The 16,140-nt window shown below is 30.6% G+C and overlaps 1 protein-coding gene across 1 annotated transcript; it reads right to left on the reverse strand.

The window, feature by feature from the left end:
- Positions 1 to 8,780: 8,780 nt before the first annotated feature.
- LOC112773191 (uncharacterized) lies at positions 8,781 to 10,579 on the reverse strand. Its single transcript, XM_025818252.3, has 3 exons — positions 10,264 to 10,579; positions 10,052 to 10,181; positions 8,781 to 9,878 (listed from the first exon to the last, which is right to left on the reverse strand). Exons 1-3 carry the CDS (start codon positions 10,397 to 10,399, stop codon positions 9,134 to 9,136), a joined length of 1,011 nt encoding a protein of 336 aa, XP_025674037.1. The 5' UTR covers positions 10,400 to 10,579; the 3' UTR covers positions 8,781 to 9,133.
- Positions 10,580 to 16,140: the final 5,561 nt, after the last annotated feature.

Consider the following 16,140-nt stretch of genomic DNA (forward strand, 5'->3'; position numbering starts at 1 on the left):
CAAGTTTTCAACTCCTAGTGTGACTTTGTCTTCATGATGCTGTATCAACTCAATATCTGCGTTTTCGGCGGCATCTCTCTTCCTCATCCTTATGTACACGTTGCAATCAACTTCCGGAGACAATTCTTCATTGTTTTCGGGATTGTGAAGTGGTGCGATTGGTTTGGGTTTTTCTAAGTTTTTCTGATGTGTTTCTTTAGCTCTCACGGAGGTGCATGATTGGTTCAAGCATGGCCTCCTCAATGAATGTTGTTCCAAATTTGCAGCTATAATATGGTCAATTTGGCAAGACAGAAATATGGGTAATTTTCAAGGAGTTTTTGGATCTGCTGGGTCAATTGCGTACAAGGCTCGCAGGTGCATGGTGGATTTTGAATATACAACTCAGAATCGAGTGTGTTGTATCCAAGGATTAAAACCTCTGTGTTGGTCTCCGCCAGAACCTGGTGCTTGGAAGTTAAATTGTGATGGGAGTGTGAAATTGGGGGATGATTGTGCTGGTTTTGGGTGGATAATTCGCGATAGCTCCAGTTAATAGGTAATGGGATGCTCAGGAAATTCCTTTGGATCTAGTGTCATCAAGATGGAGTTGTGGAGTATATGGAAAGGTTTGGCTTGGGCTTGAGAGGCGGGTCTTAAGCTTGTTGTCTGTGAGACAGATTGCGCAGCAGCTTTTGAGCTAGTGACTGGTTGGCAAGTTCCACTCTGGCATCTTGAAAAAGAAGTGATACAACTGATCTTTGACTTGAAGTTAAGAAGAGATTGGGATATTCGTTTTGAGCTTTATCCCAAGAGAAGCTAATGTCGTGGCAGATCGGTTGGTAAAGATGGGATCTGGAGGTAGCGGAACTGATGAGGTTCACCTTTGGCACCAGCCACCAGAGTTGGTTTGTCCTCTCTTACTGTTAAAAACCTGATTTCTTTTCTTTTCCTTTTCTGCTCTTTTATTTTTTTCTCTTGGTTGTTCACCAAAAAAAACTTAACAAAATTACTAATCATCAAAATTGAGAAAATCAGCAACAATCAAAAAATCAGCAACAATATCATTTTAATACCATAATAAAAAAAATCAGCAACAATTTTCATAATTCTTATTTCTGAATCAAAATACACATCAACAACAAAAACTAAATTGAATTCATAGTTGGTAGCCACTCAAGAAGCACTACAAGATTGATACAACTTGAAACCAACAAATATTGTAATGTCTTCATAGATCCTTGAAGTCACTGAAAAAAGGTCAACAAATTTGGTATAGATACAAAATGTAGAACCTTTACCTCAAATTGAAATGTTAATCATTATGTCCCTATGATAATTCTAACTTGTCACAATTATCAACTACCAAAGTATCTAACAGAAAAAAAAATGTTCAATATCAAGTGACAGGGACTTTAGACTACTACAACCAGAAAAACTTACAAATTGATTTGAAAAAGAGATAAAACTGAAGAAGCATTAGCCTACGAGAGATATGGTGAGAGATGAGCGGCGATGACAGAATAAGCTTGCAGTGACAGTGAGAGACGGAATTGCTAGTGAAGACAGAGAGATATGTCGGTGAAGACAGTGAGTAAAGCAAGCAGAACTGGAGCAGAGAGGCGAGCAGAACGATGACGTCTCTCGAAGAAGCAAGCAGCGACGTCACTCGCGGTAGAGAATGGCTAGGCGGGCAGAGACGACGACGGAGTACACCTTCGCGTGGCGAAGCCAACAGCTCCAAGCAGGCCTTCGTGCGACGTCGAGAAGAAGAGGATCGAGAAGAAGCGAGCAATCTTCCACGGGCGGCCTTCACCGGCGGCGACAACTCCCCGAGGAGAAGAGTTCAGTGATATATATATATATATCATTGAACCGAAAAAAACTAGGCCGATTTTGACAGTTTACCAATTAACTATTAGTTCGTTTGATTCTTGAGCCAATTTTTATAAAACGGTTTTTCATATCAATTGAACCGGATAGATGATCGATTCTTGATTAATTCGATTAAACTAGCCAATCCGATTCGATTTTTAGAACATTGGTTTTTTCACTTTTCATTCTTACAAATCTGCTTATGTCATTTATTATTAAAAATTAATTACCCAATCAACGCGTAATAACAGCTTGTCAAATATTAATTAAAAACATATTAATTTTATTTTTATTTACTTAATCATCTTAAAATATGACAAAGAATAGAGCACTTAAAAACTAATTTGCTACTAGAGAAAGCAAATAAAATAATAAACTATGGTTTCTTTTTTTTTTAAATAATGTACATAACTTATTTTAAAAAGATTAAAAAGATATGTTTAAGCAGCATTTAAAAATTACTCCAGTTTTAATTTTTAACCAACTCAAACTTGATTTGAGCACTAAGTAATTCTGTGTACATATTTTAAGTCAAATTTTAGATTCGATATTGGTTGAATTTTGTGGTTTGTAAGATTATATTCATTGAAAATTTTAAAGTAGAACGAAAATTTGAAAAGACGAAGATTAAATTGATTATTGTATGGATTTTTTTATTTTAATAAATAAAATAAATATAATAATTATCGAATTAAATAATTTTAAAAGTTATTATCGAAATCCATCAGCATCTGTTATCTCGTTTATAGTGTAAACGAGATATAGTGAGACAATTTTTCAGCAACTATAAAAGGATGTGTAATCCTTGACATTCTCCACATACATTTTATATCTTTTTTTATCCCTTTTTTTCACAGAAAGAAGGTAACAATGGCCAGTAATAGCATATACATAGTTGTGTGTGTTTACCCCAATTATCGTACGAGAAATTGTGACAATGGGGTGATATTTGAGTGTGAGAATCCGATACTATTGCACACTTAGCATGTGAGTATGTTGTCCGAGTTAAAGAGTTTGATTTTGAGCAACTTTGGTGGCACAGAAACGAGGGAGGTCGGAGGTTGGGGTATAGGTTGCTGGCACCGTTGGGTAATGGAGTTTTTCGATTTCGACTATTTCGGCTTCTAGGGGACGAGCATGTGCGACTCATGTTCGATATCCATAGAAGAATCATGGCGGAACAAGTGATGGAGTTTTCCACCGAGGTTGGAGATGTTGGTGGTGGTAGTTCTATATACTCGACCTATGTACAGGACGACCGACCTCTCGCATCACCACCCATTCATGTCACCATTTTAGTGAAGGACAAGGAGGTGGGTGAGGAAGACTCCAACAAAGAGTACGTTGTTGATAGTGCCGATGGTGATTCTTTTGAAGGGGTGATGAGGAGGAATTTGTACCGGAAATGCCTGTCGGGACAGCGATGCACTATGTTTTGCCTCCCCCCTCCCCCCACCTAATTCCGGTGCTATCAGATGTACCAAGTCACTATTATACATTGGATCTGGACGCCATACATGAGAGAACTCTGTTTTCCAACACGGGGGGAGAGGATTACAACCTAGACGATAGGTTAGAGTTTCGGATCAGCCACAGATTCAAATGCCGAGATGCAGTGATACAGGGTATGAAGAACTACAGTATTCGCAAGAGTGCTGAGTACCGGGTGATCGAATCGGACCGATTAAAGTACCATGTGCAATGTCGTCAAGCTGCAAATGGCTGTCCATGGAGTTTCCGTGTTGCCCTTCAACAGAATCTCGGATACTGGTGAGTTCAAGTTTAATTGAGCCGTACTTACTCATTTATGATTGCTATATGTTAAGTAGTTTTGAACCAGGGCTGAAACATTATGGCTGTTTTATTTCGTTAGGAAGGTCCGGAGGGTTGGTGGAGCACATACTTGTTTAGCACCTACCATTCCCAAGACCATCGACAGTTGAATGACAGTTTCATCTGCAAGGTCAGCATCCTTGTCCTACAAGGTGCGGTCCGACAGAGCTATCACTTCAAACCCTTCTACAGAAAGGTGTGGATGACGAAATAGAAGGCAATTGCTCATATCTATGAAGATTGGGAGGAGTCATACAACAAGGTGCTGAAACTCAAAACCCTAAACCCTAAATTTTTAAATAGGTTTCTATATTTTTTTTATTAAGTTCTTACACTGTTTTTAGTTTTGTAATTAGGTCTTTTTAGTATAAAAAATATTAAAGTTAAATAAATAATTTTTTATAAATTAAAGATATTTATAATTAAGAACATAATTAGATATTTAGTTACATATTTTTGAGAAAAAATATTATTCTGTTAGTTTTAATATATTTGATATAAAAAATTTAATTATAAAATTAAAAGTAATATAATAACTAAATTAAAAAATATAAAAATATAATTATAAATTTGATGAAACTAAAAGAAATAAAATAGTGTTCTAAACTAATAATTATGTAGTGAAATAAAATAGAGTTCAAAATTTCTACTAGTGACCTATTTCTAACTATACAAACTATATTCTAGTTCTTGGCGATTACTTTAACCATGGCTGCATACACACATATATCTATATGAGATTGCATAAAATTCAACATAACAGAATTAATCGCAAAGTCGGCTGCCCCGACGTAATGAAGTCTTGTTCAGCCTGTTGATGTTTCTATCGTTACCAGCTTCGCGCGCCATCATCGTATTTATCGATTATATGGTTAGAAAGGAGTAAAAGAGAGGAGAAAGTGGTTAAAAAGTTTAAATTGGTACACGCTGTTAACGAGCTATATATATAGTTGTCGCCCAGTCTTATCTCGTTTTTACGTATCTGTTTACAGTGTAAATGAGATATACATGTATCATGTTTAAGTGTCTTATCTCGTTTACACTGTAAATGAAATACGTGTAAAATTATTTTGTTTACAGTGTAAACGAGATAAGAGATGCAGACAGATTTCAATAATAATTTTTAAAATTATTTAATTTAGTAATTATTATATTTTTTAATTTATTTAAATAAAAAATCCTTATTGTTGTACCATTCGTTTTTTAAACTATACTTAGTGTCAGTAATGTGATTATACGAGTCAGCACATGACGGAGAATGGGAAAAAGGACAAGAGCAGTGTGTGGAATTTATTGGCCTTGAGCTAATTTGCTTGTATTTTGGATGGCAACGTTACTCCATGGGAACAAAGCAAATGGCAAAAGGATCACGCATTAGTATTCGCTCACTTTTTTTAGGCCTAAAGTATAGAGTTTAAATAACACTTTTGCACTTTGCCTCCATTCCCACGTATATTCATACTCAAGGCTCTATTCAATTGCAATCTCTACTATAGAATCTAATTTGTTAGAAGAACTAAAGAAGGTTGTTTGTTCTTGTTATACTCGGTATATACTAAATTACTAGTATTTAACTATAGAAGTTTGATGTTGATATGTTTTTTTTCAAATAAAAAATTCATTAAGGACGGTATGCTTAGTATTAGTATCGATTTTCTAATAAAGTAAGACAGTTACATTAGTTGATTTCACTGTCATTGGAATTTTTTTTAAATTAGTAACTTTCTAATATTGATTGACTTGTTATTTGTTAATATAGTCCTCAAAAAAATTAAAAAGTTCTAACCTGGATGACATAAATATATAGATTCCATGTGTCACATGTTCATTTATTTTTTGGTATTAGTGTGACGTATTCGTTACTCAACTATACTACATCAATATCATTTTTGTTCTGCTCTGTTGGATCATAACGGGCCTTTACCCACAGGCCTAAATCCACACATTGGCCCTCTTCGAGTTTGGTGTTACCCATGACCCAAATATATGGTGATGGGCCCAAATCATGATGAAAAAAAAACTAAAAAAAGAATGCTAACATGACGTAAAGTAATTCAATCAACCAAGCTCTCTCTTTCTCCTCTAAGATGTGAATTATGAAACCTTATAAGGATCTTCTAAGTTCTAACACAAGAACGAACTATGATAAAATGCATCTGTAATTATGATAAAATTAATTTGTTCATTCTTAAATAAATTTGTATGATTAGAAAATAATTAAAGTGACATTATAAAATGTATCTGTAATTAATTTGATGGAGAGGATATCATTGTATGAAAACAGTAGAAAAGAATTTGTTTTGACAATACAAAGTTTTGTTGATGTGCAATCTCAAGTATGAACAGTGTATGCAGACTATAAAACTTGTCTTCTATCTCCGGTGTAGTAATCATCAGAAGAGACAAGGTTCTTCTGATCTGAGAGGTGCAAGCAACCAGTCCCGAGAATAATCATCTTCATAACTTATTGCTTTTCCTTCTCACCGTGACAAGTCAAACCAACTTCTCAATATATCTAATTACTTAATTAATTAAGCAGCTATAGCGAAAGCTTCAATTATTATTTTATGCGTAGAGATCAGAATACTTCGTTAACAAGTTGAAAGAAAGTGTGACACAGTAATAATCTATTTATGCTGATGACTGTTCTATAGGTCTGACAACGCCCAATTATGAGAATCCCACCCCTGCTCAATGGTTTAGACCTTAAATTAAGCAAATTATTTTGTGACAGGAAAACAGTAACAAACAATGAATTTATATATCTTCAATACAGATTTAAGGCTAATTTTTTTTACGTACAGGTCATTTTAACATAAAATAAAAAAATATTTAATTATTTTAATATTTATACTATTATAGTAATAACATAAAACCTGGTTGACATTTTGTAAAAAAAAATTATTTTTTAATTATAAAAAGACGTTTTGTATAAATATTTTTTTAATTATAAAAAAACAAAATGTTATTGATATTTTGTAAAGACAGACAATAATATATAACATTATTTGAGTCATTTTTTAAAAATTCACTCGTAATAATTTAATATTAGAAAAAAATTTCAGGTTTGATGTTTAGACTAAAATTTTTTATTATGAAAGAAAAATGTGTGTAATTTAATTTTATTGGTTATGTATGTATTTTTATTTTAGTATGAGAATCAGTAATCGGATTTACGATTACTTTTGCAGGTTGATTTTTAAAATGTTTTTAATATTAAATTGAAAGGTCCGATTTGTTTATTGTAATTTTTTAAAAATAAATTTATAAATTAAAAGATTCGATTTTTGTTCTTAACAAATTGTTCAATTTTTATTTCCAAAAGAATTGAAAAATCTAATTTTTATATTTTAAATAAAAAAATTTTACATTTAAAAATACCACCTTTATAATTTATAATTCTAAAAAATACCATTTTTACCTCGACATAACAAAATAATTTGCGTGATGTTTATTGTATTAGATTTTTAAAATGTAAATAGTATCTTGTATATATAGGATGGTATTATGAAAGTGGGTATGCGGCAATGCAAATTTCCAAGTGTTACTCCTACTTCTTTGTTGTTGACAACTAATACTTTTTGAATAATTACACAACTTACTTTATTAAATATGAAGAAATTAATTAAAGTGGGACTTTATAATTTAATATGTCACGATGTTCATATCACTGGGCCACACTGGCCTTTTCATTCACCCTTACATTTATTTCATCAGAAAGGACATTGGATAATAAACATTTAAATTCCATAATCTATAATGCGTGCTGATAAAATTTCAGGGTATAGTTTAGTGATGCAGATCTGCAAACAGAGAGTTAAACAGTTGACACGTTACGAACTCGTCAGATAATAACTCATATATATCTCATTCTGAACAAAAAGTGTATTAATAATTTAATATAGTTGTTTCTAAATAAGAAATATATATAGAGAGAAAATAATAACATATTATATTAATTTTTCTGAATAATAATTTAAGTCTCTGACTTAGCTGCTATGTGTGGTGGAGTTTTTATAATTATCAGCATTATTCTGCAACATGAACTACTCTGACAAAAGTCTCTTTAACGATCATGGAATTTTGGAGCCTTATCAGAGTTATTTGGGTTCCCAAAGGGGACTCTCCCTCCTCTCATCAAATAAAAGAAACGACTCGCATAGCAATTTTCTTTTTCTTTTTTTTTTTTAAATATAAAAAATACCATTATTTATATGTGTATGTGTATGTGTATGGAGTTTAAGTGGATAATAACCTTATTTAATGTGTACTGAATTTTTTTTTTTCGTAATAAATCCATTATATACATAGAGCGGGAGAAAATAAAGTACGTTATATTGGTATAGCAATTAATAAATTTATATTTTTAAATAATGGCATTTTTAAAATTTAGCAGTTTGAATTGTATATATATATATCATATAAGTTATTTGTACAATTTTTTAAGTTAAAAATGTAATTAAGTAGTTTATTTTAAATCGTATTAATGTGAAATTTTATGTTTATAATTTAGAAGATATGAATTTCATACTTAAAAATAAACTATTTTTTTTTATTAAAATAGGGTACTCAACATTGTTTTTCATTTGTCTTACATTTGCTAATCCTAGCCAATTCTCTTTTTCTTTAACTAAAAATGTTAGTCATTTAATATTTTTCAGAAAAATATATTTGATTACTATAGTTTAAGACAAATTGTATTTGGAATAAAAAAAAATGATTTGATTCGAAATAAATTGAAAATAAATTATTATATTTAAGATAGTTATATAAAATAAAATAACATTTTACTACCGGTGGTTAAACCTTTATAACTTATTCAAATATTTTAATTTTAATCCAAATTCTTGAAAAATGAGAAGATTTAATTAAAACAAGTGTTCAAATAAATTTATAAAACATATAATAAGATCAATCTAATTCTTATTATTTATCTATTCAAAAAAATAATTTAAAAATAAAAACAATACCAATTTCACTTTATTCTAAACACACTAAAAGAAAATTAATTAGTCCCATATTTCTTGGGTTAGTAATTGAGGCTGAAAGACATACAAATATAAAGGGGAAAACAACAAAAGCAGGAAAAGCTATGGACTAATAATTTGTCTTGATGATGATGATAAAATTCTAATAAATCAAAACGAGGCATTAACATTTTTCTTAGATAACAACAATAAGAACATATAAATGTCTCTAGCTAATGGATGGGGATGAAATAGTTACAAAAAAAAAAAATGAAAATGTAAGCTAATAATAAGAGCAGTGCAGAAAATATAAAGAAGACATTACCATGTACTGTCACAACTCAGAATTCACAATGCAATAATGAATGTATGTCTCTGAGTTGAGTTCATTGAAACACAACACAAAACCCCAAAAGCAACCTCATATGAGTCCTTTGTTTTTGTTGTTCATCTTCCCTACTAGCCTACTACACTAGTGATCAGTCAGAGTAGATGATGGGCTTGCTCTCTTGTACGGTCTTGTTTTCATCAACACTGAACAACCCATCATTGCTAATAACAAGTTGTTTAATCACCTCTAAATCATAGTCCAATGGGTTTGCCGTTTGGAACAGCCACTTGTCTAGCTTCTCTGTCCACTGGTTATTATTATTAATACCATCATGATCAACCACCATAGCCTGCTGCTGCTGCTCTTCATGATGATGAAACATGTGATGATGATGATGAAACCCCATTTCTTCTTTCTTGATCTCCCTCCCACCATGGCTACAGCTCCCATCAGATGAACTGCAACTCCCTTCACTCCCAAACATAGGGTAATACTGTTGCATGGGGCTCATCAATGCTTGCTGCTGCTCTTGTTGTTGGTTTTGGTAGAAAGGGAGACTAGACATTATTGGTGATGTTGCAATGGTGGTATTGTAATTATAATAATTAGTACTAGTTGAAGGAGGAGGAGCAGTAGTGAAAGACATGCTTGGTGGAGTAGTAGTAGTTGTAGTGTTGTAATAGTAGTAGTGATGATTATTATTATTATTATTATCTGTTGTCATGTGAATAGAAGAAGAAGAAGAAGAGTAGGGAAAGAATGGTGGTGGGTTTTGTTGATTATGATGATGACTCGGAAGCAAAGCCATGAGCTTCTTCTTGAGCTTGGTGTTCCAATAGTTCTTGATATCATTGTCAGTCCTTCCTGGCAACTGTGCTGCTATAATTGACCATCTGCAAATTCAAAAAACTATCTAATTGTGGAGATAGAGATAGAGCTATAGGTAGATCTAATAAGTAATAGATACATGCATGTGCAACTCAAAGAAGCCAAAGATCTCTTTTCATTTTACCTCTTTTAGATACATGGATATGATGGACATGAGGGTATGTATATAACTATATACCTGCTTCCAATATTAGCATAAAGACTGCAGATTATTCTGTCTTCCTCGTCTGAGAATTCACCATGCTTAATGTTAGGCCTCAAATAGTTAAGCCATCTCAATCTACAACTTTTTCCACACCTCTTTAGACCTACATATAAAAAATAAACCATCTTAATTATTATGTAGCTACCTAGGGACAAAAAAAGGTTCATGTATGTTATTATTATTACCAGCTTTGTGAGGAAGAGCGATCCAGTTTCCACCAGTTCCATGCTTGTCTATGTACTCTTTCAGCTTTGTGTCTTCTTCAGGTGACCATGGCCCTCTCTTCACATTTGCCTTGTCACAGCAAGGAGCTCTTCCCATTATTTCTCTGATCTTTTTCACGATCCAAATTTCAAACTCAAACTTCTCTGGCTACTACTGCTTCTTTCTCACTTATAATAAGAGACCCTAGTTTTTCAACACTTAGAAAAAATTATTATAAACAAATTTCTCATGATAGCGAACTGATCGAAAGCATCGACAAGACGTTTAATTCATTTTTTATTACACGGTTTAATTTAATTTTCCACTACACATGCGTGCTTTTAAGTCGTCTTATTTAATCCAAATACACTAAAGTCTAAAGTAAGTACACTGCACTAAATCTAAATTTAAATTTAATTTTATATATTTTTTATCTTTTATGTTTAATACTAAAAGAAGATAAAAAATATTTCTCTTAAATCATATACCAATATAATACCTATATGATCACTCATATAAAATTATCTATTAAAATTTAACAATTAATCTTTAATATTTAAAATTAACTAAATATTGAAAAAAAAATATATTAACTTTTTCGTCACTTAGCATCAAATGAAATAACATAAGATGAGAAGGCATCACATCCAACTCAAAACTTTAAGATATTAAATTAATGAGTCTCTCATTTTATAAACTCCTCACTCTTTCATACTTTATTTGATGTGGGACTAACTTCAACACTTGCAACACTAACAAAATGCTTATATTATGAGTTATATATAGAGGATTTCCTTTCCATTGAGTTATGAGATGAGAAGTTTCTATAATATTGATGGCTGAGTTATTAAATTAAAAATTTAAAACCCAGTTTTATTTATTTGATGTATCTGTTGTGGTGTAATTACAGAAGCATCCAAAGTTTGCGAGATAGAGAATTGAAAGAAACACAGCAGATGAGAACAGGGCTATTGCAGTGATGGATACAGCTACCAGAATTGTGACTCTTTCCAAACACAACGACCAAAATGGAGACTCGCCTGGTTTTCTTCGCACGACATACATACACTAGTGCCTTCTTTAATTAATTACTCCTATTTAGTTAATTATTATTTTATAAATAATAATGCATTGACACTCTGCCAAAAAGTAAAATGCCAGGCCATGTGTATTTAGCAAAAGACACACACAAAAGATATTTAAATGCTGCACGCAACTAATTAAAATATAGTAATACCATTATTATACATACGAAAGGATATAATGTTATATGTATGATTAGGGCATGAAACTTAATAAGATTGATTTAATTTGTATAATAAATATTGATGTACATAAATAAAAAAGGATTAAATAATAGTTTTTAAAGTAGTGCTTGCAGCAGGATGGGAGGTGTATATTTTGAAACAGCATACGACACGTCCATATAAACTTTACAGCCAAAAATCAGAAGGAATTATTATAGGTGGATATATAATAATGCAGTAATATATAGTAGTATTATATATAACAAACAGAATTGGACAACTTTCCAAAAGGCAAAAATAATTGTTAATATTAATAATGAATTAAGGGAATCGCGCATGTACTTATTGTAGTGTCTCATATGTGGTGTGGATCAGATTCTTTGGGATTGACTAATCAATGGAAGGGGTAAGGATGATGATACATCACATACATATATAGATATGTATTAGCATTATTAGGACCAAGATTTGTTGTGAAGAAAAAGGTAAAACAATGATCTTGCATATGCAGATGGGTCGTGTCACTCTATACATAACATTCCTTTTCTTTTTTTTCTTTTTTTTTTTTTTAATTTTATTTTGTTGCGTTGTGACTTATAGGAATAGAAAGAAAACCTAGCTATGGAGTCTCGGGAATGGCTTTAAGTCATTTTCGTACTTCATATACCATCATGGTGTGCCTATACACTAGTCCTCCTCACTCTTTTTTCTTTTCATTAATTATAATTACTAATTGTTCTAGTTATTGAAATGAACAAGAGAGTACGTACATGATTACATACGTAACGTAGAAAGTGATAGTTGATTGATGAATATATACAATTAATTAATTACACGAGCTCAAATATTAAAATTGATACATGGAACTAAGTCCAGTTGTGCGTGTCACTGATAACGTGTGGATTTAATTTGCAGCTAAAACTGTAACCTATATATATGTGTGCAGTTCTGTGAATGCACCTATAATTAGGGTAATTTTAATATAAGCAATTAACCAATTAAATATCTACTAGGTATTCAATTTTGGTCATATCGCTTTCTATTTCTGTTAGAACCTTATAGTAATTCAAGGTTAGTATTTGCCAGAAGAAGTCTACTTAGTCCTCTGGATTTCAATTCTCGAATCTCCTTCGTCTTGTCACACTCACATAAAACTCATTGCATAACACAAACTTTCTTGCAAACTTTTCTTTTATAAGAAGCTCAAACGAATAATCATATTCAAGTTTTCCACAATTTCATCTTCGGCTATGTCTCGGTCAAACGTGGATTTGACCAACAAAAACAATAATAATACAAAAATGTTGGTATTTAATTACTATTTGGATTTACGTGGCCCCTATTAATTAAACACCAAAAGTCATGGTCCTATGAAAGAAGAGTATAGTGGGTTCCATAAAGTAATAAACTTTAGGGATTAAATCAAAGTAATTAATCTGCATCGGTAGGCAGGGATCTAGGATGATATTTTTGGCTTTTTGTAATTAGCTAAGACCTATATATAATGCCTGCATTTTTGTTCCCTTTATGCCCCCAAATAAATATCACTACTATACTGTATATAGTAGTGCTTGTTTACAGTAACATATACTACTTATATTTGACCATACTATATAATATTTAACAATTATAAGGCAATCATTAATCATACGATAGAAACGTTTCACCATACATATATCTCCACAATTTTATTACTCTCAGCAACAAGGCCTACACAAATAAATATTGTCCTCTTCTTCTTATTTAAATAAATATATCGTACATTTATATATCACCCAAATATTTATTCGGCAAAACATATAGCTGTGTCTCTATGAAGGTTAGGGGCTATGAACGAATTGGACTAAATCTCTTGCTTGCAATGCATACACAAAATATTTCAGTATTTACAGTGATATAATGTCATGCTGTATAAAGTTGTGACATGTAGTAGTTCAAAAGTAGCAGCATCAATCTGGTGCCAGGATATGGGACAGGAGGAGGAGGAGTAGTAGTAGTGGAGTAGTAGTAGAGTATATATAATTAAATTGATGAATATATATTAGGGTGAATATATATATAGCTAGGTGGCATTGCAACAAAGCCTTATATTACCATATTTATATAAAGGTCAAGATGCTGACAAAATTAAAGTCTTATATATAATATATTGAAGATTACTGGCTGGGATTGCCACATAATTGGTTATTCGAATAAGTGATCGCAAAATTCAAGCTAGGGACCATTGTGTTAAAATTTTATATTCTGTATATGGCCTAATTTGGTAATATAAAAATTAATTTAAGTCATGTTGTTAATTATTAAGTAATTATCTTTTGATTAATTGTATTGATAGTTAATTTATTTTTTGTTTTCTGATGAAGAGAAAATAATAAGTCATAAAAAAAAAATGTTAATATGATTTATACGTGAAAACCCCAAAACACAAGACTTGTAGTGATCTATCTATAAGTTTGATTTTTATATTTGTACATAAATTGTGAAAATGTGTTAGGTTTTATTAAAATGCTAAAATTTAAAATCCTTTAACGATTTATATAAATAATTTTTTAGAATATGATAATTTAAAATTTTGGTTGTATTATCAAATGTTCTGCCAAGCAACGTGTACTTGTTTTTCGTCTGTTTTCTTTCCGTTTATGAAGTCTAGGAATTGAAAAAACACAATGGGGCCATGGCCTTCCTAATCAATTAAAGTCAAATAAATAAATCATTATAATTAAAAAAATTCGGTAATGATTTCATGAAATTCAGAAAGAAATTCAAAATGACTGGATTAATTAATTAATAGAAGGGAGTGGTGTCATAATCTGGCATTGACTCTGAAACAGCAAGTGATGTCTCCCTTTCCTGTATGGTTGGCGAACTAAGCTGACAAAATTGATTTGTGGCATGTGAATTGTGCTAAAACGACTCTCTTTAGAAAGCGATTTTATTGTTCCGTACCAATAATAAATAATCTAAATGAAGAAAGAAAGAAAACAAGAGTAACAACATTGCTTTCTATTCGTTTTGATAAGTGAAATTGATTTCTAAACACAAACGACGAGTTTGGAAATTTTAGAATGTGAAAAAAGGAGGTTTTGGAGTATGTGTAGTGTATGTAATATTAGAATGTCGTAGTTTCAAAATTAATAGAATGTACTTTAAGTTATTATAAATATAATGATTTAAAATAAATAAATAAATAAACGAATAAAGTTCCTTCTTAAAGATCAATCTGAGGTTGGTTTTGATAATTTTTTTTAAGAGATATTTACATTTTTGAAAAATATAAACACTTCACTTTATTTTTAGTAAATGAAAAAATATAGTTATATATATAAAGTTATGAGTGTTTTGAAAACGTATAAAGAAATACTTTTGAAGTTAGTTTATAATTACTAATTTCAAATATTTAATATAATATACTATATATTAATAAACGGTGATACTATATAAAAATCCATAAAAAAATGCTTTTTTTTTGGTATTTGTGCAGTACATAAATTTTTATTAGAGAATAAAAAAATTTATTCATATCGTATAAAAATTTTTGCACATACACATAAATTTGTATTGCAGATATATTTTGTTAGTTGAGTAAGTTAATATTTTGAGTATGTGATCCTTTAAAAATTTGTATATTATACACCAAAATTTATATATTATACGTATTTTGTTGGTTGAGATATCAATGTTTTAGACATTTGGCCCTCAAAAATTTATGTGTTGAGCACCAATTTTTGGTATTGTGCACCAAAATTTTAGTGTTGTATATATACATCAAAATTTTTATGCTCTAATTTTTTGAATATATATGAGAAGAAGATGATGAAAAAGATGAAAGAGGTTGAGAAAGAAAAAAAGGAAGAAAAGAAATTAAATAAGAGAAGAAGAAGATATTGAAGAAGAAGATAACGATGATGAAGGAGGCGGTGGTAACGCGATAACGTTGAAGAAAAAAATGCGCAGAAAAATTAACGAAGAAAAAAGAAGAGGAAGAGAAGAATAAGAAGCAGCAAACAATTTGTATGTTAAGAAGAAAAAGAAGAAGAAGTACACAATAAATTTAGTTGAAAACTTAATTTAAAAACCGTTTGAACGTCTAATATTATTGATTAATAAATATTTTTATTTTTAATTATATTTGTGACTATTAAATTTATGTTTAAATTATAGTTAAAAATAATTTTATCAAATAGAATTAGTAGTATTACTTATGTTTATTAAAAGAGTTTAATTTTGATGTATTAACAATGTAATTATATCTGTTTTTTTATAATTATTCATGCGATCAACGTAAAAATAATTATTTTTACTCATATAATATTATATACGTAGTTAGATATATGTGTAAAATTACTTTATATTGCTAATGTATTGAAATTAAATTATTATTAAAATTCACTTTTATTTCGATTTAATTTATTAAATATAATTGTTATTTAAAAAAAAAAACAAAAACTTTATCAAATTGGACGTCATTTCTACTGTTTATTATTATTTATGATTAAACATCTGTATGCATGACCTAATAATATGAATGTGACACATATTTAATAATATTTGGTTTACCTTGAGCATTGATTTTTCTTAAGTACCTTGAACTTGTAAGTAGATGTAGGCACG

Source organism: Arachis hypogaea, chromosome 18 (genome assembly GCF_003086295.3).
Source record: "Arachis hypogaea cultivar Tifrunner chromosome 18, arahy.Tifrunner.gnm2.J5K5, whole genome shotgun sequence".
Lineage (NCBI taxonomy): Eukaryota > Viridiplantae > Streptophyta > Magnoliopsida > Fabales > Fabaceae > Arachis > Arachis hypogaea.

What these genes read in the sequence shown, in the direction of transcription:
- LOC112773191 (XM_025818252.3), bottom strand. Translation starts at nt 10,399, where the DNA reads ATGGGAAGAGCTCCTTGCTGTGACAAGGCAAATGTGAAGAGAGGGCCA. An exon ending in CGCTCTTCCTCACAAAGCTG is followed by an intron (nt 10,182 to 10,263) that starts GTAATAATAATA and finishes TTTTATATGTAG; the next exon opens with GTCTAAAGAGGTGTGGAAAA. An exon ending in TATGCTAATATTGGAAGCAG is followed by an intron (nt 9,879 to 10,051) that starts GTATATAGTTAT and finishes TTGAATTTGCAG; the next exon opens with ATGGTCAATTATAGCAGCAC.